Source organism: Hemicordylus capensis, chromosome 2 (genome assembly GCF_027244095.1).
Source record: "Hemicordylus capensis ecotype Gifberg chromosome 2, rHemCap1.1.pri, whole genome shotgun sequence".
NCBI classification, from domain to species: domain Eukaryota; kingdom Metazoa; phylum Chordata; class Lepidosauria; order Squamata; family Cordylidae; genus Hemicordylus; species Hemicordylus capensis.
The window spans coordinates 145,099,122-145,127,024 of record NC_069658.1 but is presented as its reverse complement, the minus strand read 5'-3'; the positions used below and the strand labels follow the sequence as shown (position 1 = coordinate 145,127,024).

Genomic DNA, 27,903 nt, shown 5'->3' with positions numbered 1-27,903 from the left:
TGAAACATGGGGGCAAATTTAAAGCTATAACGCTTAATAGAGATGTATAACATGATGCTTCTAAATATGTAGATTGTCTTTAACATTCATCTTGAGAGGTCATATAGGAGAACTTCATGACATCAGACCTTGAGAGACACAAACATTTCTTCCCTCACCGGCCCTGCTTCTCTGTCACTGTCTGCATTGTACACTGAGATGGATGTGGAGGGACCTAGCACGTGCCAAATTCAGTGCTTGGTATAGCTTGAGAGGATTGTAAAGAGCATATCTGTTTTAAAAACAAACATGAAGACACACATCTAAAGTCAAGGTTCAGGACTTTGTTCTTCTCATTTTGCTCATTTTCAATAGTGATCATGCAGTTAGAGTAAAGCATATCTGTGCATGCTCTGTGCTATTGTCAGGCCAGAGCTGTGGGTGGCCTCTAATCCTCTAGCTAGGGAGCAACTGTGCTATGGTGGAACCAGGGCCAGTTTTGGGGAGTTCTTCACTCTCCTTCTCTAAGATGCTCAGATAGACTCACAAACTCTTTCCTTTTTTCTTTTTTTTCACTTTATTTTTTATTAGTTTTCTACATATCAGTGTGACTTCCCGTTCATCTTTCAACACAGTTATACTGCAACATCCATATTTGCTCTCATGTAAATATTTTCTTCGTATTAATATATCTGGTTATTATGTCCTAATCCTTGTTTTCATCACCATAGTAATCTATTAGTTTCATTACTATAACAAATTCCCCAACTGTTATTTTTACATTCCAACCCCAGTTAATAAATCCAAATTCACATTGTTTTTTCATACACCGCAAAAAGGGTTTCCAATCTTCTACGAAGTTTTCTATATGACTATCTCTTACTAATACAGTAAGTTTTGCCATTTCTGCATATTCATATGCCTTCATCAGCCATTCTTCTTTTGCTGGAATTTCCGCAGATCTCTATTTCTGAGCAAGAACCATTCTCGCCGCCGTCGTAAGATATAGGAATACTCAAAAACTCTTTCCAAGAGGAAAGGGATAGGCCATACTATCCCATGTTGGAGAGTGAAAAGCAATTATGGAGGTAGGAGGGCTGTGAAAGTCAATTTCACAATTCTAGGCTACAGGGCTATCAACAACACCCCCACCCCCACCCCCACCGGGTGTTTTGTTTTGTTTTGTTGTTTTTAAGATTATCTCTTTGAAATGGGTTTTTATACTAGATCCCTATAAAACATGCAGACTTATGGAAGATACCTGATACTGAGTCAGACCATTGGTTCAACTCTTCGTACTGTCTACAGTAGGGATGTGCAGATCGGTTCGCAAATGGAACATTCCGACTGCCAACCAGCCGTTTCAAGTGTTCTGAGTTCGGAACAGAATGCCCTTCAAAATGAAGGACCTATTCTGAGATCGCAATGGAAAGGCCCAGTTCCAACTTAGAGCACTCAAAACATTCCGAGCACCATTTTGGACTCCAAAATAGTGCTTGTCTGGCCTCTATACATGCATGACAGCCATTTGTGTGGTCAGCACTACCACACAAATGGCTGCCATGCATGCACAGATGCCAGAAGAGCATCATCATTTGGAGTCCAAAATGCTCAACCAGCATGAATGGTTGTTCTAATGTAATGTTCCATGGATTTTGCATTCCGTTCTCAGCTTGGAATAGAACACAAAATCTGTTCCATGCACATCCCTAGTCTACAGTGGTATTGTCTCTAATGATGATCAATAGTTCTCTAGGGTTTCAGAGAAGAAACTTTCCCAGGTCTACTTGGTGATGTCAGGAATGGAACCTGGGTTCTTTGGCATACAAAGCATGTGCTCTGTCACTGAGCTATGGTCCCTCCCCAATGACCCCTGTGGCAGGGGCTACTGGAATGTTGCACTTGGTTTGTACCAAATCACATGTAGTCCTGGAACACTCAGTTATACAGTGGATGATTGATGCCCCATGTAAATCTTTCCATCTGATGGTTTGGGTTGTTTGTAAAGTCAGACCAGTCTGCCAGAACTTTGGTTGTGGATTTCTAGTAAGAACATTAAATCAGCTTTGTTGTGGTCCAGGCCTGATTTATATACTAAATATGCTCATTAGCTAGCATACAAAATTAGGCCTGTCTCATAGTGTCACCAAGTGACCAAGTTCTTTTATATAGTGACCATGCAGGATCTGGGCGCAAGGAAGAAAGGAGATCAAACCAATCCTAAATGATTCAATGGGCTTTATTGAGTATAAAAGAATAACAACATCAATCTAACTGAGCAGAAAGCAAAACATTCTATCAGTATTACTAACAGTATTTCAACCCTAGCCAGCATCAATATTCACCCAGTGTTCCTAACTAACATATGTGTGTGTATTAAATCTTCCTAGAGCCTAGTGCAATTCAGATATAGATGGAAAGGGGGGAGGTAAGGAAGGTTGAGGACTGGCATGGGTTGGGGATATCAGGAATTAGTAGAGGGACAAGGGGAAAGGAGAAGAAGGTGGAAAGGATGGAGGGATCCAAGGCTTGTAGAGGCAGCATATTACCAGGCTTTATTACCAGGAGAGGCTTGAGAGCGGTGGATCTTTCAGCTGAAGGAGCGAGGCTTCTGGCTGGAGACAGGAGCTTTTGGATCAAGCATGCAGTTTGCTCAGAGCACAGCTGAGAGTCAGAGCACCATAGCTGGGGAAGTCTTGACTTTTCACTGCACAGTGGAAGTCACAGACAGTTCCTGTCCATGGACAGAGTTCCTGCTTGTTGCCCCGTGGCTTAGCAGCAAACTCTGGGATTGCTCGTGAGCAGATCTTGCTTGTAGGCACAAGATTGCGTGTAGGCACAAGACTGCCAGCTCTCTGTCCAGTAAGCCTGTTCTTTATAGTTGTATTTTCCTTTGATCTCTCACAGAGTCTATTCAAATCTCATCTTTTCCTAGGTCCCCAAAAAGGTGACAACTTGCTGTTACCTTCTGGATATCATCTTTTAATTATTCAGCCAGTCCAGAGAGATCTTAATCTCATCTTCTGTTAGCTGCTATCTTGAGGAGGGGACATTGCCCAAAGTAAATCTGCATCTCTGAGTTGCAAATGGGCCCCTTCTCTTGTCCCAGATTTGCTAGCCTGGTCCCAAAAGGTGTTAAAAGTCAGGAGTTAGCGAGAGAATTAGTTCTATTTGTGTGAGACAGCAATTACATTATTTCTTGTGTACCTCTATCTAGTGTGTAATTATAACAAGAGAATATTTAAAGTAACATAAAAAGGGGGTACATGTGTGAGGCAAGTTAATCAACACATTTGACTAAGGCAGAAGCATCCTGTCAGTGAGGTAAGGGGGATTACTGGACAGCAGGTTAATTCCAGCAGTGTGAGACTGGTAATTAAGCCTGACCCATTGTGTCTCTTGTGAGTTCCACAAACACTGATAACCAATGCTAGATTACCCCTGCCTCTACAATTCATTTACCAGGCATTACCCAGGCAGATCTGGGTGTCAATTCACCCTGAGTCCAGGCATTAATTCCTGTCTTACTAAAATTAAACTAGACACAGGCCTGAATTCCATATAGTTCTGGGTTGGTAGCTCTGGGGTGAATGTTGGGGTTCCCAACAACTTCCACCCACCCCCCACACCCACCCCGCCTGGGATTACATGATACGATGCTGGAAAAGAAGAATGATATAATGATAGAAGAATGCTTATCAAAGAAGAATGATAAACCTTAATTGTTCACCAAAGCTTTATTGTACATTGTCAACATGAACCAAATGGGCATATCCCTTAGCCAAATTACTGTTAAGAATATTCCCATTTATACATATATTTATGTATTTATGTATAATTTATACATATATTCAGCCCATCAATATTTATTACAATATGTTAACATATATTTTGGCAAAGATACTGTCTTAACCAGCAGTAAAGGTAACTCTACTTGGGAAGTTGTCTAATCTTGTTTGTTTGTTTGTTTGTTTGTTTGTTTTATTATTACATTTATATCCCGCTCTTCCTCCAAGGAGCCCAGAGCGGTGTGCTACATACTTGAGTTTCTCCTCACAATAACCCTGTGAAGTAGGTTGGTCTGAGAGAGAAGTGACTAGCCCAGAGTCACCCAGCTAGTATCATGCTGAGTGGGGATTTGAACTCGGGTCTCCCTGGTCCTAGTCACTCTAACCACTACACCATGCTGGCTCCTTGTTAATGGTTAACATTATTAATTATGTTAGATACACATTCTTCATCAAATGAAATTCTTAAAATGTTTAACTTGCTACTTGAACATTATTCAGTACATCATCACTCCACAGCAAAATAAAGCAAGAACATTTAAGAGGTCTTTCGGACTGCAGATGGAACCTTAGAAGAAGGAGATGTAGTAAAGGAAGAGCTGGCTGATAGTGGTCTTGTTCCTTTAAAATAAATGTTAACAATTGTTAGGGGGGTGGGAATTGCCATAAAGGGAAACTCGTATTCAAAACTGAAGGTCTGGTTAAGTAAAACACAGATTCAAACTGTAAAATATGGTGCACAGACTTAATCTGCAGCATTTCCTTTGAAACCCTTATCAAAGGGTCCTCTTGCCAGGGAAATTAAACCTGCTCCGAGTTCTGCAGAAGCCTTGCCAAACTGTTCAATTAAATGTTGGACTTGGTTGAACTTCTTGGTCTCATGAGAAGCCAAAATGAACATAAGCTCCCATATCATTTATATCATTTGAAACATGAACTGTAGATGGGCAATCCCATCCTAGCTTATATACCAATGGTGAACAGCAGGGGATTACACTGTTTTATAACATTATACACCTTGTACAAATATAAGTGGTCTAAGGTTGAAACTCAGCTGATGTGTGGCTGCCACCAAAAGCAACAGCTCATGTCTCCTCCTCCCTTTCTGTCACCTGGTAATGTCTAATAGACTAGAACATATGATTGGAGGCTATCCTGTTAGGACTTTCTTCACTCTGCAAATGGCAGCTAATGAAGTGGAGCAGGAGCAGGAAACTTGCAACAATGGCATCTTCACTTTGCATATTTAAGAAGGAAAAGATGCAGGACTGTTGTTTTTAGTGGCAGCCCAGTCAACTCCATGATGTCTCGTTTCAGCCATAGGCAATCCATGCTTACCCAGCTTCAACTCCCTCACCAGCAATGTGAGGGCAATAAAGCTGATCCCTTAGGTGACGGGGGGGGGTGGCAGAAAGAGGGATGGAGGGTGCAGGCAGCTGAAAGGAGCATGCGCAATTCACTGTTTCTGGAGAGGCATTCTATTAATATAGTAAAGAAAAGATGGTGGGGTGGTGATCACTAATGGTTTTATACTATAGCAGCTCCCTATCTGATGCGTGCCTCAGTGCCTCAGGAAAACCTTATCTTTTTTTCCTTATACTTGGCAACTGAGGTTAACACTTTATGCATCTGATGGAGTAGATTGTGGCCGTATTGTAGTTCTACTATAGATTTGTTACCTTTAAGGTGCCACTAGTCTCTCTGTTTTTCTTCCCACTGGAAGTGTCTCTACAGATGTACTACAACTGCATTTCTCTTCAACGCCTGGGAGTTAAATACTAGTTTAAAGAGTTATTATGTTTGCAAGATAAGTAACTCATGAAGTTGACTTTTATACAAAATGGGGTGATGACCACTAGTTCCATTTTTTTTTTTTAAGGATTTGACGCATTCATAGTTCAATTAATGCTAGAGAGTATGCAGTCATGCAGTCTCTCATTTGCAGTCTGAAGTGGTACAGTCCAGGGACAGTTTAATACTGATATGCTGTTTGTCTGATATGGGGCATTGATAAAGTTCAGAATTAAGTGCAGGAGCACAGTGACTCCAGACTGGCAGCAGGTTGGCTTAAACAAGGATCCCCCAAGGCTTCCTTCCGATTTAAGCAAGAGCTGTTAATCCAGGAGAATGACCCTGAATGAAAATCTCTACAGATAATCTCAGATAGAGGCCATTCACACAATCAGCCCTCCCGAGGCTTACACAGAACTACTGGGTAGGGCTGCTTGTGTGGAACGCCAAGATTGGTCCCGATCCCAGTGCTCTTCACCGAGAAAGCCCAGGTTTTTTACCCAGACTTATAGTGAGGTAGGAGGGTGCAAGCACGCCCTTCTATACCACTCCTCAGTCATACGAATGCTTGGGCTACCTATATGTAGCTGAGCATCCATAGAGCCAGGTAGCAAGAGCACCCAGCAGTGAGGAAATCCCTCTCTGCACTCCTCACATGGTGCATTAGGGGTTTTCTGAAGCTAGACTTCGTTTCCCTGGCCTCCAGATGGCTGTGCTGCTGCGATCACCTGGGGAAAGATAGGACCAATCCTGTCTTCCCCCCACCCTCCCCAGCCCCACACACAGCAGTCGTGTGAATGACCTTATTGCCACCCCAGATGTTACAATTGAAAGGTGAAGTATACATATTTTTAATAATCCAATAAATAACTTGTACACAATCCTAAAGCAGGGCCTAGGAATTAAAAATATGCATGCTAATCTAAGCATTCGAAAATTTCATTTGCTAATTTATAAACCTGGACACAAATCTCAAGTGTAGAATAGCAGAATGGAAGTTCCTAATTCTGCAGGCCAGTAACAACAAGAATCCCGAGGATCGCATTCCCTCCCCAAGTTAATTTTACTTGACTGTGACAAAATGAATTCTCCACCAGGCCCCTACATGTTTAGTCTCTCTGTTCTGAATTAATGAGTGCTGAAGTCTTTTTTTTTTTTTTTTTGGTAAAAAAACAACCCAGGAAAGGGATTGACTAAGATTTAAAATATTGTGTTTTGTGTGTGTGTGTGTGTGTGTGTGTGTGGTTTTTTTGTTTGTTTGTTTGTTTTCCCCCGGAGGGAGACTTAGAGTTATTCCTCCTTCTGCTCAGTGTCCATCTTGTGAAAAACTGCTCAGATGGCCCAGTGGATAAACTGCTGTATCTGTGGCACATGCAACAATTTATCCACGGAGCCATCTGAGTGGTTTTTCATGAGGTGGACACTGAGCAGCAGAAGAAATAGCTCTAGTCTTTCCCCCACTTGTTCCTGAGTGAGTGCTGGGCTCTCCCTCCACCATAAATGGAAAGCAATATAGGGTATTAAGTTCCACTTGGCCGAAGCCAGGAAATGGCTTGCTACTGCAGTGACAGGCTTACACACTCTATGAAGAGGGAATTAGCAGCTCCTTCATTCTCACCTCTCTCACCCCTTTTTCCCCCCAGATGCCAGGCACAGACAGAAGGCTGGCTTCTTGCCAAGCTGATGCAAGGAAAACCAGGTCTCTTCCGTTTCTTTTGGGGGTTGGAAAGAATTGTTGTTTTCACTTTAAGTGCTACATTAAAGAACATCCAGAATTTTCACTGAAGCAAGAAGGAACTAAGAAAAATAACAACCAGGGTGCTGCTCAGATGTCTGCAACATTATGACCCCAGCTTACCTCTCAAGAAAACTTCTATAATAATACCAGTACCATTAGGATACTGTAGATGATAAAACTATAAACTGGAGTTTATTCCAACCAGTTCTACGAGCTACCATTCCTTTTGTCTAGAAATGGCCTGTGATGTCCCAGTCAATGTGTATCAGGCCACACCGACCACAATTTGCTAACATATCTATGGTGAGCCATTTGAGAAAGTCCACGGGATATTTAAGGTCACCACCTTTAAGATGTGATGACAGCCAACAACCTGGATGGCTTAAAGAGGGGTCTGGATAACTTCATGGAGGCAAGGTCTATCAACAGCTCCTAGTCAGAGGGCTATAGGCCACCTCCAGCCTCAGAGGCAGGATGCCTTTGAGTACCAGTTGCAGGGGAGTAACAGCAGGAAGGAAGGCATGCCCTCAAATGCTGCTTGTAGGCACCAAGTGGCATCTGGTGGGCCACTGTGTGAAACAGGATGCTGGACCAGATTGGTCTTGGGCCTGATCCAGCAGGGCTGTTCTTATGTTAATTATATTGATTTAATCTTTTTCATTTTTGCCCTGGCCTAGCTGTGGATGCACACAACTAATCATGTGCAACAGCTAGTTGCCCCAGCTGGGAACTGTGCATCCTTCTCTGCATTTAAAAAATGCACGAAGCCAATTCAATGGAACATGGATAAGCATCATGCTGTGGATGTGTGTTGTCTCTGTGCACACATGGAAGCCTGTTTCTGCATGTGAATCTTTCTTGCTGAATTGCTGTGAGCTCGCACGTGCGGCAACAGAAGGGCTGCCAAGCTCCTCAGCAACTCACTTCCATGAGCAACCCAATTCACACCTGATATTGGGGCCATTTTCATGGCCTACCATCTTCCCCCCAGAGATCATTTGGTCCTCAGTGGGAGTGTGGAGTACCCTCCCACACCATCAGCCTTGCTCCATGCAGCGTGGAGCAGGGCAGATTGATCTGAGGCTGGGGCTCATTGTCCTGGCTTCCATGAAGCCCACAATGCACAGTGCTACACGTGCGATGAATTCGGGGATTCCCCCAGGAGACGGGCACTCTAGGCACCTGTCTCTGTGACTACTGGGGCTAAACATAGCCCCAGCAAACACACAAGCAGTTAGCTCAGGTTAAGTGAGCTCTCGCTCCCTTAACCTTGTCTAACAGCTGGGTTTGAAAGTGGGGCTAGGCAGCGCTGCTCTGTTGGATTGGGCCAGATCTCGGCAGTTCTCACACACAGTCTAACCCAGGTTGAGCATCCCTAGCCCAGATTAGACTAGACATGAGAACAGCATCATTGAGAGGCCGAGGTGCATAAGAGAGTCCTCTAACAAAGCCTTTCTTGCTGTTCGCACTGAGGAGAATGGGGTCTAAAAGCCCTTTTGCACATATCAGCTGGTTTGAGCTCTGAGAAGAATCAATTTTGTCATTGCTCAGTAACAAATACATCCTCAGTAATGATGGCCACTGATGGTAGGAACTAAAGTGTTCAATCAATTGTTGTATTTAGGGAAGAAGTTCTGGGGAACACAAAGCAAAGAATTAAAAGGTGTTTTATAGCTGCTTCCCTCATACAAAGAAAACTTAAGTAGATATAACTAAAGATTTATTCAGCAGTAACTCCATTTTCTCCTTCTCCTTCCCTTCCCTTTTCCTTTCAGACTCCACCCCCCCCCCACACACACACACTCCCTACAGGATCCCCACTGCAACAAACAACCAAATAATAAAAAGCAAAAGCTAACTAGATAGAATACAACAAAAGGTAGAGTAGCATCCATTTTATGTTATGATGTTAAGAGTTTTAATAGTTTAAATCCAATCCCTTCGCTGGACACTCAAGTTGCCCGTTTATATCATTTACTACATTTTGCAGAGTCTCTGTTAAAAACTAGCTGTCAGGATTTAGATGTTCGAGGGGCAGGGCTAAGCCGCTAAAAGAGTCCTTTGGTGTGGTGGGAATTTATTTTTTTATTTATACAGAACTGGAATTTATTTACCTCTTGGTCCAAAGAATTTATACAGAACTGGAATTTATTTACCTCTTGGTCCAAAGTGCTGAAGATAGCAATAGGTGCAGTAGGGCTTGTCATCATACTGTGAAAGCAGAAAAGAAAGGATTGTTGCATACAAGTTGCACAAGACACAGACAAGACATGGAAGTTGCTTTTCATGTTGATATACAGTGGTGGGATTTTAAATCACCACTTTCTTTCTGCCAGCCAGACCATAATGCTTCAGGGAAGGAAGCCATGTCATAAGATTGTGTCCTTTTCCTGGGGTATAATTCCCCCCAGTAATGCACTTGGGACAGGATGCAAAGTCATGATGTTGTTGTCCCTGACCTCCCCAACATTATAGTCCAGCTGCCAGAGATGAAACGACAGGTTACTTACCTGTAACTTTGGTTCTTCTAGTGGTCATCTGTGTTCTTACATCCTCGTGCTTTGCACGTGCGCAGAGACCAATTCGGAATGTTCCAAGCTTCTTGAGTTCAGGCGGAAGTCCTGCTCCCATCCCCTTATGCGCCTGTGCAAGGCTCCTACTCCTCATTCTCTGAGTCCAACCAGAATGTACCCAGAAGAGGGGAGGAGGGGAGGTGTGTAAGAGCACAGATGACCGCTAGAAGAACCAAAGTTACAGGTAAGCAACCTGTCATTCTTCTGCATGGTCGTCTGTGCCTTACACCCTTGGGTGCATCACAAGCTGAGGCTTACCTGGAGGTGGGAGTCAAGTGAAGAGCGACTGCAGGACAGCTTTCCCAAAGGCAGATTGTCAGCAAGAGTGCACATCCAGAGCACAGTGTTGGACAAAGGATAGCGGAGTAGACCAAGTAGCCACCTGGCAGATGACATCTAGTGGCACTGAGTGGTCGAAGGCTGCAGAGGTAGAAACTGCTCTGGCCGAATGGGCCTTCACAGGCAAAGGGAGAAGCACTTTCGCAGTCTGATAGGCAAGTTGGATTGTGTACACAATCCACTGTGAAATTGTCTGAGAGGAAACTTGTAGACCTTTCCGCGGGTCAGAGAAGGAGATGAACAAGGCAGGAGAAGAGTGCCAAGAGGCCATCCTGTGAACACAGAATGCCAACGCCCTGCGAACATCGAGGGTATGTAGCTTGCATTGAGCGGGGTCTGTCGGTGTAGGGGAAGATGTTGGGAGAACTAATGGTTGAGAACGGTGAAACGCAGAAACTATTTTTGGCAAAAAGTCAATGTCCGGTCGCAAAACAACTTTCTCTTTATGGAAGACCAAGTACAGGGGGTCTAAACGAAGGGCTAGGAGTTCACTTACTCAGCAAGCGGAAGTGATTGCGACCAGGAATGCTACCTTCCATGAGAGGAGGAGGAGATCAGTGGTCACCAGGGGTTCAAATGGGGGACAAATAAGGCAGGATACAACTAAGGAAAAATCCCATGTTGGCGCCACGATTGGGACGTCTGGAAATTCGTGCTGGAGACCCTTTAGGAATTGCTTTACAGTCGGGTTATGAAACCAGGAAGTGGTTGTGGATGGCATATGTGCCACGATTGCTGCCAAGTGGACCCGTAAAGAGGAAATTGTCAGTCCTTTCTATTTTAGGGAGAGGAGGTATGCGCAAATGGTAGAAGCAGTCAGTGGTTCAGTGAGGTGAGTTGTTTGTGTCAGGAATAACTGGAAACGTCTCCATTTGGAGAAGTACGATGTGCGGGTTTTCTGGCCACTATGAGAATTATTTGGAGTTCCGGCAGAAAGGAGGCTGTATCCTCCATGCCATAAATCTGAGGCTGTCTAGGTCAGGGTATACAATTATTCCTCCTGCTTGTGTCAAGAGGCGGGGCTGTATTGGGAGAAGGATGTGATCACCTGTTGAAAGTTTCAATAGGGTGGGGAACCAAGGGCAATGAGGCCACCCGGGGGCAATGAGGATGCAATCTAGGCATTCTTGTTGTATCTTGAGTAGGACGTGGGGCAAGATTGGAATAGGTAGGAAGAGGTAGGCAAAAAGGCCCTTCCATGGTATGGCAAATGCATCTCCCTGCGATTTTTGTCCTTTGCCCGCTCTGGAGCAAAAGAGGGGGCATTGGGCATTGAATGGAGATGCAAAGAGATCTATCATCTGCATTCCCCAGAGTTGGAAAAGAGAAAGTAACACTGTCTGGTCTAAATGCCAGTGTAGCCTGCTCAGGGCATCTGCTTCAGAGTTGGCTATGCCTCGAACGTGGATTGCAGTGGGTAGTATGTTGTGAGTGATATACCATGTCCAAAGAGTCATAGTAAGGTGCAGGAAGGTCTTGGAGCCTGTCTCTTCCTGTCTGTTTTATATATGACTTTGCCGGGTGTTGTTTGTTTGGAGTGTCACCACAGAGTTGTGGAGGAGGGGAAGAGATCCTGTGAGAGCCTTGTAGATAGCGAGAAGTTCTAGGAAATTTATATGGGGACGTGCCTCAGATAGAGACAAGAGGCCACTGAGATGGAGATGCTGAATGTTTGCTCCCCAGCTGGCTTCGGAAGCGTCTGTGGTAAGTATGCAGGTGGGCTTTGGGGGGTGCAATGGGGCACCAACAGAAAGATGGTGGTGGCCCATCTACCAGCGGAGAGAGCGTCTCACCTGGGGAGATACGCAGAGAATCCTGGATGGAAGGTCAGATTGGTGATCGAAGCTTTGAAGGAACCAATTTGGAGGATTTGGGAATGGAGCCGCACATGAGGGAGGACATGCATGGTAGAAGCCATATGTCCTAGGAGACACTGGATGGTTCACGCCGAATGGAATGCTGTAGAGGCGACTGTGGAAACCAAGGTCAGCAGGGCATGGATCCTGCGGCGAGGAAGAAAAACTTTTGCTTGACGGAAATGGAAGAGCAGTCCCAGAAGTTCTATCACAGTGGTTGGACTTGGAGCTGCAACTTGACGGTACAGCCTAGGTCGTCGAGGAGCACGATCATGCAATGTATGGCTGCGGTGGCCTCTGCCAGGGAGTCTGCCACTATCAACCAGTCGTCCAGCTATGGAAAGATTTGGACTCCTTACTCCTGGAGGAAGGCTACTACTGGAGCCATAAACTTTGTAAAGACTTGGGGAGTGGATGCGAGGCCGAACGGGAGAGACTTGAACTGGTACGTGGCATCGCCTGTCTTGAAGCGGAGGAATTTGCGATGTTGAGGCCTGATGGTTAGATGGTAGTAGGTATCTTTGAGGTCCAAGGCCGCAAACCACCCTCCTTTGTATCGAAAAGTAAAGATGAGTGGGATAGTTATCATCTGAAAGAGTTTGTAGGAGATGGAAGAGTTTAGGCCTCTGAGGTCAATGATGGTACGTATGCCACCCTCTGGTTTGGGTACTGCGAAGTACAGGGAGAAAAACCCTGGGCCTGCTGTCAGAGACATGGTTTCGATGGTGTATTTTTTGTGAGAGAGAGAAGCCTATTTGGTGGTCAAAGTTCATGTAGGAGTGGTGGTGAGGTGAGGTGAGGTGAGTAAGGAGGGTCAGAGGAGGATTCCAGTGAGTAGCCTATCTGGATGATGGTAAGGACCCAGGAGTCGGTGGTGATCTTTTCCCATGCTAGTAAGAAAGGGGATAGGCAAGTACCGACTTGGGTCAACCAGGAGCAGTCATTGCTTCTTCAGATAGGTCGGGAGGGTGCTCTGCTTTTGAGGCATGGGCTTATACTGTTGTTTCCGGCCATATTGAGGGGGTCTGGGAGAGTGAAAGGAGCGGTCCGAGGAGGGGTAAGAAGAATTCTGACATGGTTGTGGTTTTGACCAGTGAGATTGTCTCTGGTTGAGGGGAGGTGGAGGCTGGAAACTCATTGAGCATGCAGTACTGCGTAACTTTTGAACCTTTTGCAAGGTCTCAGCAGTCTTCTCCCCAAAGAGGGTATCCCCTTCGAATGGGAGGTCCTCAATTCGAGCACAGGCCTCCTGAGTTAGGCCTGAGGATCGAAGCCAGGCATAGCGGCGGAGGGCAATAGAGGTGGCCATAACCTTGGCTGCACATTCTGCCGAGTGGTGGGCAGAGTATAATTCTTGCTTGGCCAATTGAAATGATTCTTTGTAAAAGGCCTTGGCTGCATCTCTTTTGTCTTGTGGCAAGAGGTCCAGGAAGGGGCCAATAGTCTCCCATAAGAAGTAGTTGTATTTTGTATTATATGCTTGGTAGTTGGCTATTTTCAGGTGTAACACAGAAACTGAATAAAGTTGACGTCCAAACGAATTGAGCTTTCTTCCCTCTTGGTCTGCTGGGGATGAAGCTACTCAGGTCCTGTTGCAAACTTGGGAAGTCTCTATTACAATTGAGTTTGGTGTAGGGTGCTTTAGCAGGAAGCTCCCTGAAGCTTCGTCAGGTGTGTGAACTTTATAGAAGTTTTCCAGGCATTTAGCAGTTTGTGGAAGGGATGATGGCTTGGACCAGTAGGATTTAGCAATGTCCAATGCAGCTGAGTTAAGCAGTAAGGAAACCGGGGTGCGGGCATCTAAGTCTGACTTCTTTTGTTAGTTGAGTTGGATGCCTAATGAGAAAGCCATGTGAGACAAGTAATCTGCATAGATCTTGTAGTCCTCTGAGGGAGACGAGGGTTTGTGTCCTGTGAGCTGGTCTGTGGGGAAGGAGCCTAGAGATGCACCCTCAGACTGGGGGGAGAAGGAGCCTTCTATGTCTTCTCCCTGACATAAATCCTCCTCTTCATTAGAATCCTGATCCACCGGGTCTGGCATTTGGGGTGGGAAGGCAGGCATGTCTTTTGGTATTTGGCTTGCCTCTGGTTCAGCAGGCAGTGGTTGTCGGGTTGTGGAGGACTGGGCAAGGTGTTTCGGTGGGCGTGGTTCTTGTCGAGTTGGAATGCGGGTTCAGCAGGCATGGTTGTCGGGTTGTGGTGGACTGGGCAAGGTGTTTCGGTGGACGTGGTTCTTGTCGAGTTGGAATGCAGGTTCGGTCTCTTTGGTTTACAAGGTCCCGACTCTGGTAGGGGAGTGATTGGGACCGAGGCCGGTAGCTCGTGAATCAGGTCGGTACCTGTCTTCATAAAGGTTCTCATAGTCCCTGTGATAGGGGTCTCTGGGATAGAATGTGGTATGGTGTCAATCAGGGTAGCGATGAGTCTGGTTGGAAATTGAGCTTGGAGCCATAAGAGCGGTAATAGGGTTCTCAAGTTTGGAATCTGGTTTGGGACGGAGCACAATTGTATGCCCACTCAAGGCACTCTCGGTACCAAGAAGAGGTCTGTCAGTCTCGACAGTCCTGTGGAAGGTAGAGATTATCGGAGTGGAGGGCTGAGGAAACTGAGTGGGCTTGGTCTGCCTCAAAGTCTTCCTCATCTTGTAATGAAGCTGAAGGGTCCTTGTCCTTGTGCGCTGCTTGGTCCAGTTCAGTTTCAAAATCTTCAGTATTGAAAAGGGGGCCAGCTTCCTCTGGTACTGAGAGTGGTGAGTTCGGGGAAGTCTGGGCGGTATGGTTAGTCGAATCTAAGGCTGGAAGTGCTTGTGCGGGTTTCACAGCAGAAGGATTGGAAAGCTTTTTTCTTCTTTTAGACGCGGAGCTGGATCATCTGCAGCAAGCTGTTTCTTTTGGTCCATAGGCTGAATGGAGCCAGACCCCACGATCACAGGTTGTGGGGGACGTTTTTCTTCTTTTTCTTGAGGAGATTAGGTGTCGTAAATCTGCTGGGCTTAGCCAGACACAGCCAGAAGCATAAGGAAAATAACAAACTTCTATGGGAATAAATGGTCCAAACCAGTCTGTCAATCCGAAATTCAACAAGGTCCAAAGCAAAATCCAGAGGCAAGGTCAGTCAGTCCAAGGTCTAAACACTTTCAAGGAAAAACACAAGAACGCAGCCAAGTAGCACGGAAGAAACTGTTGTTGCTATCAGCAGGGAAGTTCTGTTACAGGCGTCTTAAATAGGCTGAGCCCCCCCCCCCCCCCGCCCCGTGCTGTCAATTAAGAGTTGCTGAGTCAGCAGCTTTGCCTGTTTTACACATGCGAGTTTTTAGCTCTTGTCTTTTGGATTGGCACCTCTCCACAGCTGGGATTGGTTGCGCCTCCTCCACAAGAGCTGTCTCACCCGGCTGTAATTCTTCTTCTACTCCCTGTACAGCAGACCCACTCTCCTTAGCAAACTCTGGTCCTTGCCCACCTTCATCTGCTGTTTTCTCTGTCTCAATCTCCAACTCCTCCTCGGAGTCTTCCAGCATGCCCATGACACTAGGCTGGGCAAGTGTAGCTTGAACTGGTTGTCTGAGTGTCGAATCCGAGTGAGCCGTAGGCTCTGAGGTCGGCTTCGGGAGCGCTCTATGTCCCAATTGCTTAGCCAGTATAGATACTGAAGGTGCAGTCACCGTAGGCACTGTTCACCCATGGAGGCTTGCATGTTCTTAGAAGATATAGCCTTCGATGAAAGTGGGGCTTGTTCCCACAGCCACACATGAAGCCTGGAAGCTCTGTTTTCACAGGCTTGTTTGGTAAATTTTAGGCAGTGGCTGCAGGATTCTGCCACGTGCACTTCCACCAAACAGAACAAACACCGGCTGTGGCCACCCGTAGATGGTAGTTTGGCTGCACAGCGGGTACACTTTTTGAAGTTACTTTCAGGGCCATACACAAGAGAACCCCGAAAGAAAAAGGGAGGGGCCCCCCAGAAAAATGAAACACAAATGTAAAGGAGAAATAACTCAGATAGGACAGTGGAAGAAAATGAGGGGGGAAAGCAGAGGGATGTAACAAAAAGATAGACAAAGGAACTTAAGTGAACTCTAATTTGTTTGTTTTGCAGAAGCTCGGAGTGAATGAAGAAGTGTTTTCTTGCCTGTGGACGAAGAAAGACTGAGCGGTAGGAGCCTTGCACAAGTGCATAAGGGGATGGGGGCAGGACGCCCGCCTGAACTCAAGAAGCTTGGAATGTTCCGAATTGGTCTCTGTGCACGTGCAAAGCCCGAGGGCGTAAGGCACAGATGACCATGCAGAAGGATCAGTAATTTAAAATGCTGCTGCTGCCGGCTATCAACACAGCAGCCTTTTCAAAGTCAAAGACAGAAGAAGAGCGCCTACCAGGCTTCTGGCAGGTAAGGCCTCTGACACATTGGCTTGATTTGATGTGGATGCCCCCCACCTGGGGTATTAGTGAACTGATGCACTTGATCAGAATCAGATCCAATCCGACCCCAACCAAATGCAGCAATACACAGCCCTACAACTAGATGTAATGGCTGCTATTTAATTTTTTAAAAACCCAAATACACGATGATTATTTGCCCAGGCAGTTCAGTTCTCTTTAGTACTTCTATTTTTAGTTGTTATATCTGTTCTGTTTTAAAAGAGAATTTAATTGATGTAATTGTATAATATTGATGGAATGTCATGTATTGTATTGTATTGTATTGAATGGATTTCATTGTTCTTACCTGCCCCAAGGCTTTCTTGAAGCATGTAGCGGGACATAAATATAGGTGAATGATATAGATATAAATTGAAAATAAATCAGTAAATGCCACCTGCCTCCTTTCACCAATTCCTCTATTGCAGAAAGATGCTTGGAAGTTTGGGTTGCCAGTTGCTACTGCAGAAACTTTTAAATCCAGCCAGTTCATTTCCCCCTTGAAGCCTGACTCTTAAACCTTAAACCAGGTGCTAATAGCAAATTATTTATAGTGTATACTCCAGGTGTATGCAGTGGGGCCCCTGTAACAATCACTGAATAGAATAGCAATAGCAATAGCACTTACATTTATATACTGCTCTATAGCTGGAAGCTCTCTAAGCGGTTTACAATGATTTAGCATATTGCCCCCCAACATTCTGGGTACTCATTTTACCGACCTCGGAAGGATGGAAGGCTGAGTCAACCTTGAGCCCTTGGTCAGGATCGAATTTGCAACCTTCTGGTTACAGGGCGGCAGTTTTACCACTGCGCCACCAGGGGCTCCCTTGGACAGCTCCCTACCTTTTCTCATTATTAAAGATTTTTTGCCTGGTCTCTCAAACCACACCTAGAGTCTAAAGCCATCGAGTGTGGGGATAGAAGCGTATCATTATGCCTCCCTCAAATGTTCTCATTAATGGGATTTAAAATTCTGGCAAAGAGGTGGGTGTGATTATGCAGAGTAAAACACATGGCTGTGACACAGGAGAAGGGGACGAAAGTGTAGAGAACTTGGTGGGGAGTGGCACGTGGGAAGCTCATGCAACCTTCCCGGGATCATAGTTGCATTCATGGTTATTTGGAACTTTCTTTTTCTTTTTGTAGAAAGATACTTTGGAGTATACTTTTGTAGAAAGATACCTGAATGGAGTATGGCCAATGTCTACAGCAGATCTGCTCTTTGGGCACACCCACTATAGAAGCACTCCCACCAGTACAGGCCTGGGGGCAGCCTGTTCTCCAAAGCAGAAATGCACTGGGGCAGCCTGACCTTCATGCTCTGCCAGGGTAATTTCTAGTCCAATGTACAATACTTGCATTGGCAGAACACACTGAGGTCATTCACACAAGTGAAAACTGTGTTCTACCCAGATTTGGGAGCTGTGTGTGTTCCCAATTTTTGGTTGTGTGGGTGCAAACAACTAGGTAGGAGGAGGCAAAGGTGATTGTGTGGAAGCAAGGTAGGAGGAAAACCTGGGTAGCTTTTCCTCCTACCTTGCTTCCACACAATCACTTCTCCCTCCTCCTAACTGTTTGTACCTGTACAATCAAAAAATGGGAACACACACGCAGCTCCCAAACCTGGATAGAACACAGTTTCTGCTTGTGTGAATGACCTCAGTGGGTAGTTCAAGTGAGAATTACCAGGGCTCAAACTTGACTTGAAGTCACATCCTCCAAGTAGCCTGGAAGCCCAGTCATGCCATCCCAGACTGTGTTTCTCAATGGTGAGGGAAAGGACCCTCTTCACATCCTCAGTATCATTCTATAATTATGTCACATTTTTCAGGGGCAGGGGCAGGCCTTGTTACTTAAGACAGTCTCAAAGGCTAAGCACTAGGGCAAACTAAAACCTAACTACATATGCACTAAAATCGGATGATCTCTCTCTTCCTGTATTATAGCACTTCAAACTGGAACAAGTGCAGCAAACCTAGCAGCACGTTTGGCATCCATATGATCTTCCCATTCCCAGGGTGTCCAGAAGAGGCTCAAGGAGGGTGGAGCAAGCGCCCCATATAAACTCTGATTTGGACCATTCATCAGAAACAGTGGATCACTTGTGCTTCTGAAAGTCCCGGAAATACTATAGTCCAAATCATCACTTATTTTCAGACAAACTTACTTGGGCCCAAGCTAGACATTCCGCTGGATGTGCGCTGCCACCAGTGCACACATCCTCCTCAGTAATGCCTCATGAAATAAAACACATTATGTGATATCATCATACTCAGCATTTCTCTGCCCCTCAAAAATAGCAGCCAATGAACTGAAGCAGGATAAGGAAAAGCAACATAAAATGACATCCCATCACATGTCCTATTGCACTGGACATGACTGGGGAGAAGGGGATGTTGGCTGGGGTCATGAGTATGAGGTCCACTGTGAAAAGAGACTAAAACTAATGTACTTCTGTTCAGGGATTCTGCAGATCTTGGCTTTTTTTTTTAGATTTTGAAGATGAACCAATGGAAATCAACACAGACAATCGCCTAATAAAGATATATTGGTTAGTCTTTCTAAATAGGCATGTTTTATGTTCTAGAAGTTAACTATATAACTCTTTGCTCATCTTCATCATATCCAGTTTGTTCACATCCATATTGCTACATTTGAGCCTATGAAGCTTTATTATATGAATCTTCAGTGGTGCTCTTTGGTCTGGACTTCTGGGCATAGGTCCAGTCCCACTCAGGCCGGTTGGGGGGCCTCCCAGACCTGAGTGGTTTGCTAATTTAAGTGGCAGGATTGTCCATGCAAAATGTGGTATCTCTCTGTAAGTCAGTGGGAAATATCTTATTCAGAATCGCTTCTAAAATACAAAAAGAAAGAAAGGGGTTTCTAGCTTTCCCTGAGTATGTTCTAGTGTAAAAGATTGTGCACTTCAGCTTATTTGGTGGCAGGGGCAGCTGGGGTGGTGGCGGGAGCGCGGGGGAAGCCTTTAGGTCAATGCTCCAAAATTACCTAGGTGCATCTCTCTGAATCTGAACACTGGTCAACTTAACCCATTGTTGTCCAGGCTGATTGGCAGCAGCTCTCCAGGACTGTAGGCAAATAGTCCGATACATGAGATTCTTTAACAGATGATGTTCTGCATGCAAATTCCAAACTTTCACTGCTTCGTTGTCAACTGCAAAGTTATCTCTAGATTTCTAATAAAAGGAAACTTTATTCTTTGCAGTTATGGGTAGAATGCTAATCAATCCCATATTTTAAAATGCATTTTTATTTTCAAATATTGTAATTTTAGTACGAGAGGATCAAGAAAAATATTTAACCAGTAATTTGTTTTTTATAATTGCAAGAACTTTTGTCCAGAAGATTTTTGCTTTTTTGCATAACCACCAAATGTGTTTATGTTTGTAATCTGTATTACTTTTTTCTGTTTCTAATATTAGTTTGAAGAGCCAGAAAATATCTTAAAATATGTAAAACAAAGATCTCCGCTTTTAAGTAAGTTTTAAGTATGTTACAAATATGCAGAAATATTCCTATGAAAAGTAGAATACAATGGCTGGGATCAGGACCATAACTTGCTTCCCTAACACAACAAACTTATCCGTACTCCTCCTTCCCTCCCTGAGCCACCCATAAGGATCAGAAAATGTTAAAGTGCAGCAAGCAGGCAGCCCAAGCAGCTGAAACTTTAGCAAAACCAAAAATCTCTTGTGCACATAGAAAACCCTCCTCTGTCACATGCACAGGCCTCTTGGGATCCCAGCCATTGCTTAGCAAATACAATCTAACCTCAGACTACCTGTATCAGCATACTGACAGGCAGAGGTGCTCCTACCCTTGGACTTCCAGGCTGAAGTCCAGGGCCTCCACACCCCCTGGGGCCCCCCAAATCCTTTTTAGTCTGTCCCGGGTGGTGTGGTCACGTTAAAAATGTGTTTAAAATACTAGGGGGGAGGGGCGCCCCAATAATTAGGTCTAGGCTCCAAAATTACCTAGGTGCACCGCTGCTGACAGGACTAACATTAAAAAATTGTATTTAAGAGAATAATTTCTTGCATTTTGTGTTAGAATTGAGAATTCTGAAGCATGTTGTTTATCTTCAAACCAACCTAAACAGACTTGTGTCTGTAAGCTGAGACTCAGAGGACCATATTCTTAAATCTAGGGCTCTCCGGTGCAGAAAAGAAACTGTGATAGATAAATCTCAGAAAATGGTCTTGCAAATGTATGTTTTTATGCTTGGCCTGCGTAGTTTGATTCCCCTCTGAATTTCAAAAGGTGGCTGAAATGATGCTCAGTATTCCCCCCCCCCCATCCTGTGCCACATGCTGTGTGAGTATTAGGGCTGTTCTGTATACTATGAATTTTTCATACATCTCATGAAGAAAACTTGATTTAATGCTGCAAACTGGATCAGATATTCTTAGGCAAATCACCTTGCAGCATTGGTGAGCTTAAATCTCTTGCTTGGAAGAGCCACGCTGGAATCGATTCTCCTTTCCATTCTCCAACAGAAGAAGCCAAAGCTTCACACTTCCCTTTCCTGAAATGGAATAATCAACTTGCTTGGCTCTGTTATCTTTCCTGACTTCGTGCGACTTAGAGATAATCTTTTACTGCTGAACTAAAATTTCTGCTTGGTTGCCTCCAACAGCTCCACACAAAACGACACAATATCATGTCTCAGTGTCTCTACCCGAACAGGGCAATTTAGAAGGAAGACATTAACAATTTAAGTGGTGGGAAACATGGGCATAGCTACAATTGAACAGGGGGAGGGGGATAAAAGTCCCTGGGTCCTGAAGGAGGGGGCCTCCACTGGCTGGGTGACAGCTTGCTTTTGAGTCTCCCTCGCCACGTACCGCTCGTACTGAAGCAGGAGGGCAGGGGCCCAATCTTCACTTATTTGTCCCATTCCAACCTTGCTGTCCCTGTGGTGGGAATGCTATCACACATGCCATCTGAATTCAGTCCATGTGCCCTTTCTGGCCACTGTTGCTATAGTCATGCTATGGTTTTCCAGCTTGTCACAGCAGCCAAAAATTAATCTTAGGTGGTTTCTGAGGTCAAGGTTGGTTGGATTGGAACTGGAGCTCTCAATTTCTATCCTCTTCTCTCACTGGTCAAAAATCTCTAGCTAGTTTCTAAATCTAATACATCAACGTCAGTTCTCAACCTTCTGTCACAGGCTAGCATCACACTCACTAGCTTGACTCGTCACAAAAAAATCAGGGCTTCAGAGCAGAGCTCTGCAAATGAAGGGTTAATCAGATGGTGGCTGGTTCAGTAACCTGTGGCTCCCATGGAGTACTATGCTGCAATCTGAGACACATTTAAGAAGGACCAATGCTTGACCCTCACCCTAGATATTGAAGTCACCAGAGGCGGGGTCAAGGGGCAGACTTAGCCCCACCCCACTGCCATACCTAGCTGCTGGGAATTTTCTCTGGTAAAGAAACCCTTTTTCAATTATAGCAGAGTGCACAGAGGCACAACACAGCGGATTTAGTTAGGCATGCGTGCATGCTGAGAGTAAAGTAACTTGGAGCCAGTTCATAGTTTCAAATCAATATATAAGGCATTAGAGAACTCCATTCTAGATAGGAAAGTGAGGAGTTAGGATCTCTAATCTATCTATCTAGCTGGATGCAGATGGATTCTGCATGTTCTCTGCACACATGGTTCAGGGAGAGGAGCTTGCTTGCATGTTGCAAGGTAGAAGGAATAGGAAGAGAAGAGAGAGGAAGTGTCCCTGAGAGTAGCAATCTACATTCCAAAGGGATAGTGTCAGAGCAGTAGAGAAGGGATGACCAGTGTCTTGACCCTCTAGCCCTCTGACTCACTAGTCTGTCCTCCATTGTCTTTGAGACAAGAGACAGCGGAAAGTCCTTAACTTCCAACACTAGCAACATGTCCCTGTTTTACCATTCAGGTAAATAGGAAAATAGGACATGTTGGCAGGTATGCAGTCTCTGAAAAACCCCTTTATCTTCTCCTATAAAAGTGCAAGGTGGAGGGGGGGGAATCCACCTAATGTGTAATTTAGGCCTTAACTGACAGAAACCCTGTGTGGCTCTGTTGTACCTAGAGATACACTGCAAACACACATTGCACACACAGTTCAGCACTAGAATGCAGACCTTCCCTCCACACACACCCCTACCTGTCAAAATAACAGGCATCTTGCTAGCTTAAAAGTAGCTGTAGCCTGTTTGTTTTCCTCTGAGCTCTTCTCCCCCCTCTCATTGTCCCCGGCCATCCCATTAACAGCCATTTTAAGCAGTCTTTGGTGGGATTGGCCCAGTCCCAGGCAGGCCTTTGAAAGGGAAGCCCTTCATCAGGAGAGACAGACTGCTGCCAGGGTGTAGCAAGCCACTGAAGTAGACAGATGGGGGGGTGATGGTTTGTTCCTTACCTCAGCGTGCTGGCCAGGGCTGAGCTGCCTTCTGCAATGGTAGCACTTCAGACAAAGGGAATGGTAGTCTTTGCCTAGAGAACGCTTCCGCTCAGCTGTTAACAGAGGAAAAAGGTATGAGTAATTATACTCCAAGCACCTCATTTATATAGGAACATATGTGGAATACAGCTTTGATCTGTGGAATGACTTGCCAAAGTAATTTCAGAATGAAAGCAGTTGTAGAATCTTTTAATGCAGGAACAATTTGGCATTTTTTCCCCTCCTGTTCCATGCCTCAGTTTTAGCAACATGAATCTTTTTGAAGTTTGTTCAAACTTTACATACTGGAAATTTTATACCTTGAATAAAGGAGCTTTCATTTTCACTTCAACCAAGCATGTTTTTTCTTTTATATTTTGCCATCTTTTGCACACAAAGGTTTTACCTCAGGTCAGTAATGTTTAGTATGTTTCTATGAGTACACAACCCCCACAAACTTACTACAAGCAACCCTGTTTTTTTCATGGTGGGCACTTAGACATTTGAGATGTTCAAGGAAATTCCTAAAAACCCTGAGTGCTCAAGCAGAGGCACTGTTTTTCTTGTAGGCTAAAAGCACTTACCTTTTGGAATGGAAAGTGAAAAAAGTGGGTGTCATAAATGTCAAATTGTACATATTTGCAGTTACTCAAGGGTGTTTTCATTTTCTAATTAGCCAATCGCTGCCAACTTTGCATCTCCCCTTGAATTTCCTATTTAATTTTTATTTATTTATTTTGAAACAAAAATCAACCAAAAGGCTATCAAATACCAACCCGTTGCTTCACTGGAAGCAATTTCCTCCCTGCTGCCAGGCACGCAGTTCTGGGCTCCATGGAGGAAGAGTGGGATATAAATGTAAACATAAATAAAATTAAAAGATTCCACTTCATGGTACTTTTGTCCTGGCCTTGATTCCCTTGGTGTGGGGAGAAAAAGGAAAATAGATATACCCATCCAGCAAATGCCAGCTGGGAACGAGCTCTGGAGGGCTTTCGTGGCCGTTCTGTGGCTCTGGTCGCATCTCTTGTGCATGATATCATATGCAAAGGGGTGTATGGCTGGAGCTAGGGTTGCCAACGTTTCATTGCCAGAATGAGGGACACAAGTGTGGGGGCTGGGGGCTGGCGGGGGGGGGGAGTGTATGCAGTGGTAATCAAGAGCCTGAGTATCATTGACGTATATGTAATTGAATTATATGCTATTGAATAATGCCAGCACGGTTATTGTTTAGAACGTATTCAAGTTATTCCACTTTTCAACCAAAAGCTTCTCAAAATAAGAAGCTGCTCGCCCCGCCACCAAAATGAAGGACAAATGCTGTCCCTATAGGGACCAACATTTCATCCCGGAAATGAGGGGCATCCCGTGTAATGGGGAGCAGTTGGCAACCCTAGCTAGAGCCCTGAGGGCCTGCGTGAGCCCCCTAGAGTTGCATGTGTCCCCCCTTTCTCTCTCTCAAGCGAGGGAGAGAAAAGGAAATAGATGCACCCAGTCGGCAAACACCGACGGGCAAATGGAGAGTTCGCCCAGCACTTCCTCAGGCAGCTCCCTCCCTCACATGCAAGGGGTGTCACTGGCATGTGGCTGGTAGGGCCATGGGGATAGGGACAAACACAGGCCTCCGTTCCCCTGGGTATGCTTGTACTCAAGTAGTAACAGGTGAGCTTTTGTTTCATGGCAAGGGGAGTGATTTTTTAAAGTCCCCAGAGGGGGAAAACACCCATTCATGGCAGGTGCTTGAGGATGGGCAAATTCCCCCAGGCAAGGTGAGGGTGGGCAGTTAGCAGGACTGGGACTCATGAAGGGACTCCCTGGCCTGATCAAAAGCCACTGCTGCCATCTTGTCTCCCACTTGTGCTGTGGCATTCCTGCATGGAGCAGGGAGTTGGAATGGAAGATCTCTCATGGCTCCCTTCCAACTCTAAATTCAGAACACGTTTCCCCTGATCTGAACAAGCCCTGTGTCAAGTGAGAGCTAGGATACATCAGAGGATCTTGGTGATGATGATGATGGTGCAGAAGATTTTGAAACAATCTCCATCCTTCACTTGTCGTGTTTTCGCTGGGAGTTAAATGGGCCCTACAAAGCTGGAGCTGTCCCTCAGGTTTTGCACTTGTCCACAGCAGCCAATGAATCGGTGATGAATTGTAGGTGTTTCTGGCTCTCTAATGTAGAGAGTACATTAGAAACATCTAATGTAGGTGTTTCTGACTCTCAAAAGAGGTGGAAGGAGATTTGTACTAGCATGCAGTTGTCTAATGTTCCCTGACACAATATTTAAAAATTCATTCATGTGGCAGCAGGATGTGCTGCTGGTGCTGCTAGTAAAATGTAGGTTAGGGGTTGCAAAAGTTCAGTCTGAAAATCTCCGCCTCACTCTCTAATTCAGCTGGGAGTAGACTGGATCTTTTGTTCCATACTCCAGAACTTTCCCGCCTCTTTGATGGATCTGTACCCTACGGCAACAGGAAACAATGCAAGTTCACTGACAGACATAAGCCAAAGCACACATATCTACACGTGGAACAGCATTGCAATTTAAATAGAAAGATCAGAAGTGCCATGTCATTTCAGGTTTGGTTGGGTTGGCTCATAGCAAGAGTAGAAATACTTAAGACTCAGATGCTGACAGCAATGAATTTTAAAAATATTTGCTGTGATCTTTCTAGGAAATTATCTATCTATCTATCTATCTAACATATTTTTATACCACCTGATATGTGCATCTCTAGGGAGTATACTGAATTAAAACAACAAATATAAAATAGAGTTCAAAAAGTTAAAATTTCACAAAATAAAAACAAAAACAAGCTCATCAAATAAAAACAAATTAAACCATTTAAAAGTAATTTCAGTCTAAACCTTGAGAAAACAGGCTTTTACCAGACCCTCTCTGATAATATGATTACCAGATGAGATAAACCAAGATGAGATAAGCCAAGATGGACAAGGATCAAGAAAACAGGTTGTAGGACATCTAGTCTGAAGCAGTTTGTCCACATCCTCAGGAGTCACAAACTGAAAGAGATCCAATCGGGGTGGAGCCACCATTGGGTGAACGGGTTCAAAGAACTCGGGCCACCAGTGGAACATAGGAAGCTGCCATATACTGAATCAGACCATAGGTCTATCTCACTCAGTATTGTCTACACAGACTGGCAGCGGCTTCTCCAAGGTTGCAGGCAGGAATCTCTGTCGGCCCTATCTTGGAGATGCCAGGGAAGGAACTTGGAGCCTAGATGCTCTTCCCAGAGTGGCTCCATCCCCTAAGGGGAATATCTTACAGCACTCACACTTCTAGTCTCCCTTTCATATGCAACCAGGGTGGATCCTGCTTAGCTTAAGAGGACAAGTCATGCTTTCTACCACAAGACCAGCTCTCTTCCCCTAGACCAGCTCTCTTCCCCACTGCTGATGCCCCATGGCTTGGGCTCCAGAGGAGCCCAGAGTGAACCCCCCCTCCCATGCCCGGGCCCCCGAGAGCCCGGGTGAACTCTTCACCAGTTATTTCAGGCAGCGCCGACTGCCTGATAGAACTTTTTTCCTTTCCTCTCCCTCTCTGGAGGGAGAGAAAGGGGGAAAAGTCCTATCAGGCAGCTAGTCTGATAAGGGAGATGGTATTCTTATAGACCACAGCCAACCTACCTCCCCGCCCACATACTCTCACCGGCTTCACCATGGATTAACCCACTGGGAGAAGCTGGGACCAAACTGGACCTATTTTGGATCAACCTGAAATAAGAGTAATAAGGTGAGGTTCTGTGGGTTGTTGGCACTGCTCTCCAAGGTCAAAGAAGTTCTAGGCCTGCTGGAAGGGGAAACAGTGATTAAATTTCTGAATTCCCTCCCCCTGTAACAGCCCGCTGACCTACCAGTGCCATGTCTTTGTGGATTCCCTACCACTACTGGAATACCTACCCCAGAGCAGCTATAATGGAACTGCCTTTCTGAATTCAAGGTCACTGCTCTTCAAGGTCAAAGAAGTTCTATGCCTGCTGAAAGGGGAAACAGCGATTAAATTTCTGAATTCCCTTCCCCTGTAACAGCCCACTGACCTACCAGTGCCATGTCTTTGTTGATTCCCCACCACTACTGGAATAGCTACCCCAGAGCAGCTATAATGGAACTGCCTTATACTGAGTCAGCAACAGATAAGCAGATATGTGATGAAGCAGAAAAACATCCAGGGCTGCCCCTTTAAATCTCCAAGTAGGGAGTCTGGGTGATAGTTGAGACTGGATGAAGGGGAGCCAACAGGATTTCTTGGGCTCTCTATATGGATTGAGCTCCCCCCATCCATAATCTATTGCCAACTCTGTGTTGGGCTATTGCTTCTCTTCTCTCTGTCGCCAAGGCACCCCTTTCCCAAACTGTGGGCATACAGAACAACACGTTCCAGCTCCCAAGCTGAGATCCCCTCCCTCCCCTCCTTCTCCCTCCCTTTGTGGAGTTGTGGGCTACCTTTTCTGGCAGCTTCCTTTTTCTCTGCTTCAGCCTTAAGAAATTGTATTGAGGCCAAGGAAGCGATGACCTAGAGAACGTCTGCAAAACAATGAAGGATGGTGGCTGTGGGCAGGCAGACCAAGACATATGAGATGGTTCTCCCCTCCCATGCCTCCTGCTGCCTCTTGGATTGAAATGGGAAGCTCTGTGTTCTCTCCCAACCCGCTTGGCAGCCATGACCTTATCCTTTCCACTTCTGGCCCTTGTTCAAGCAATTGGGTCACTCAGAGCTCTCCAGAGTCCTGCAACTTTGCCTTGATGTGGTGGGACACACAGAGATTTAAGTTGTAAAGATGGATCGAGGGTGGAATCCCCAAGAATAGTAACTCTATGCATGACTGAAAACACTAACAATTTTTTCAAAGGGATGCTTAAAAGGGCAAAAATAGGAACAAAAACCAGCAATTGTCCCAGGAAAATAGGGACATTTTAAAACAATTTAAATCTTAGCTCCTGCTGATGAATTGTATTGTAATA

General features: G+C 45.1%; 1 protein-coding gene across 2 annotated transcripts in view; it reads right to left on the bottom strand.

Annotated features, from left to right (window-relative positions):
- Positions 1–2,202: 2,202 nt before the first annotated feature.
- Positions 2,203–27,903, bottom strand: part of LOC128347037 (cysteine-rich protein 2-like) — a 42,565-nt gene continuing 16,864 nt past the window's right edge. The window contains exons 1-4 of one of the 2 annotated variants that reach the window (XM_053301054.1): positions 23,696–24,022; positions 22,899–22,993; positions 9,453–9,507; positions 2,203–4,388 (exon numbers count right to left, since the gene is read on the bottom strand). In XM_053301054.1, coding sequence (XP_053157029.1) covers positions 4,306–4,388; positions 9,453–9,507; positions 22,899–22,993; positions 23,696–23,954 — 492 coding nt within the window. In that variant the 5' untranslated portion in view covers positions 23,955–24,022 and the 3' untranslated portion in view covers positions 2,203–4,305. Of the gene's footprint in view, positions 4,389–9,452; positions 9,508–22,898; positions 22,994–23,695; positions 24,023–27,903 lie in introns of those variants that run through there. The other variant, XM_053301055.1, reaches the window with a different exon arrangement.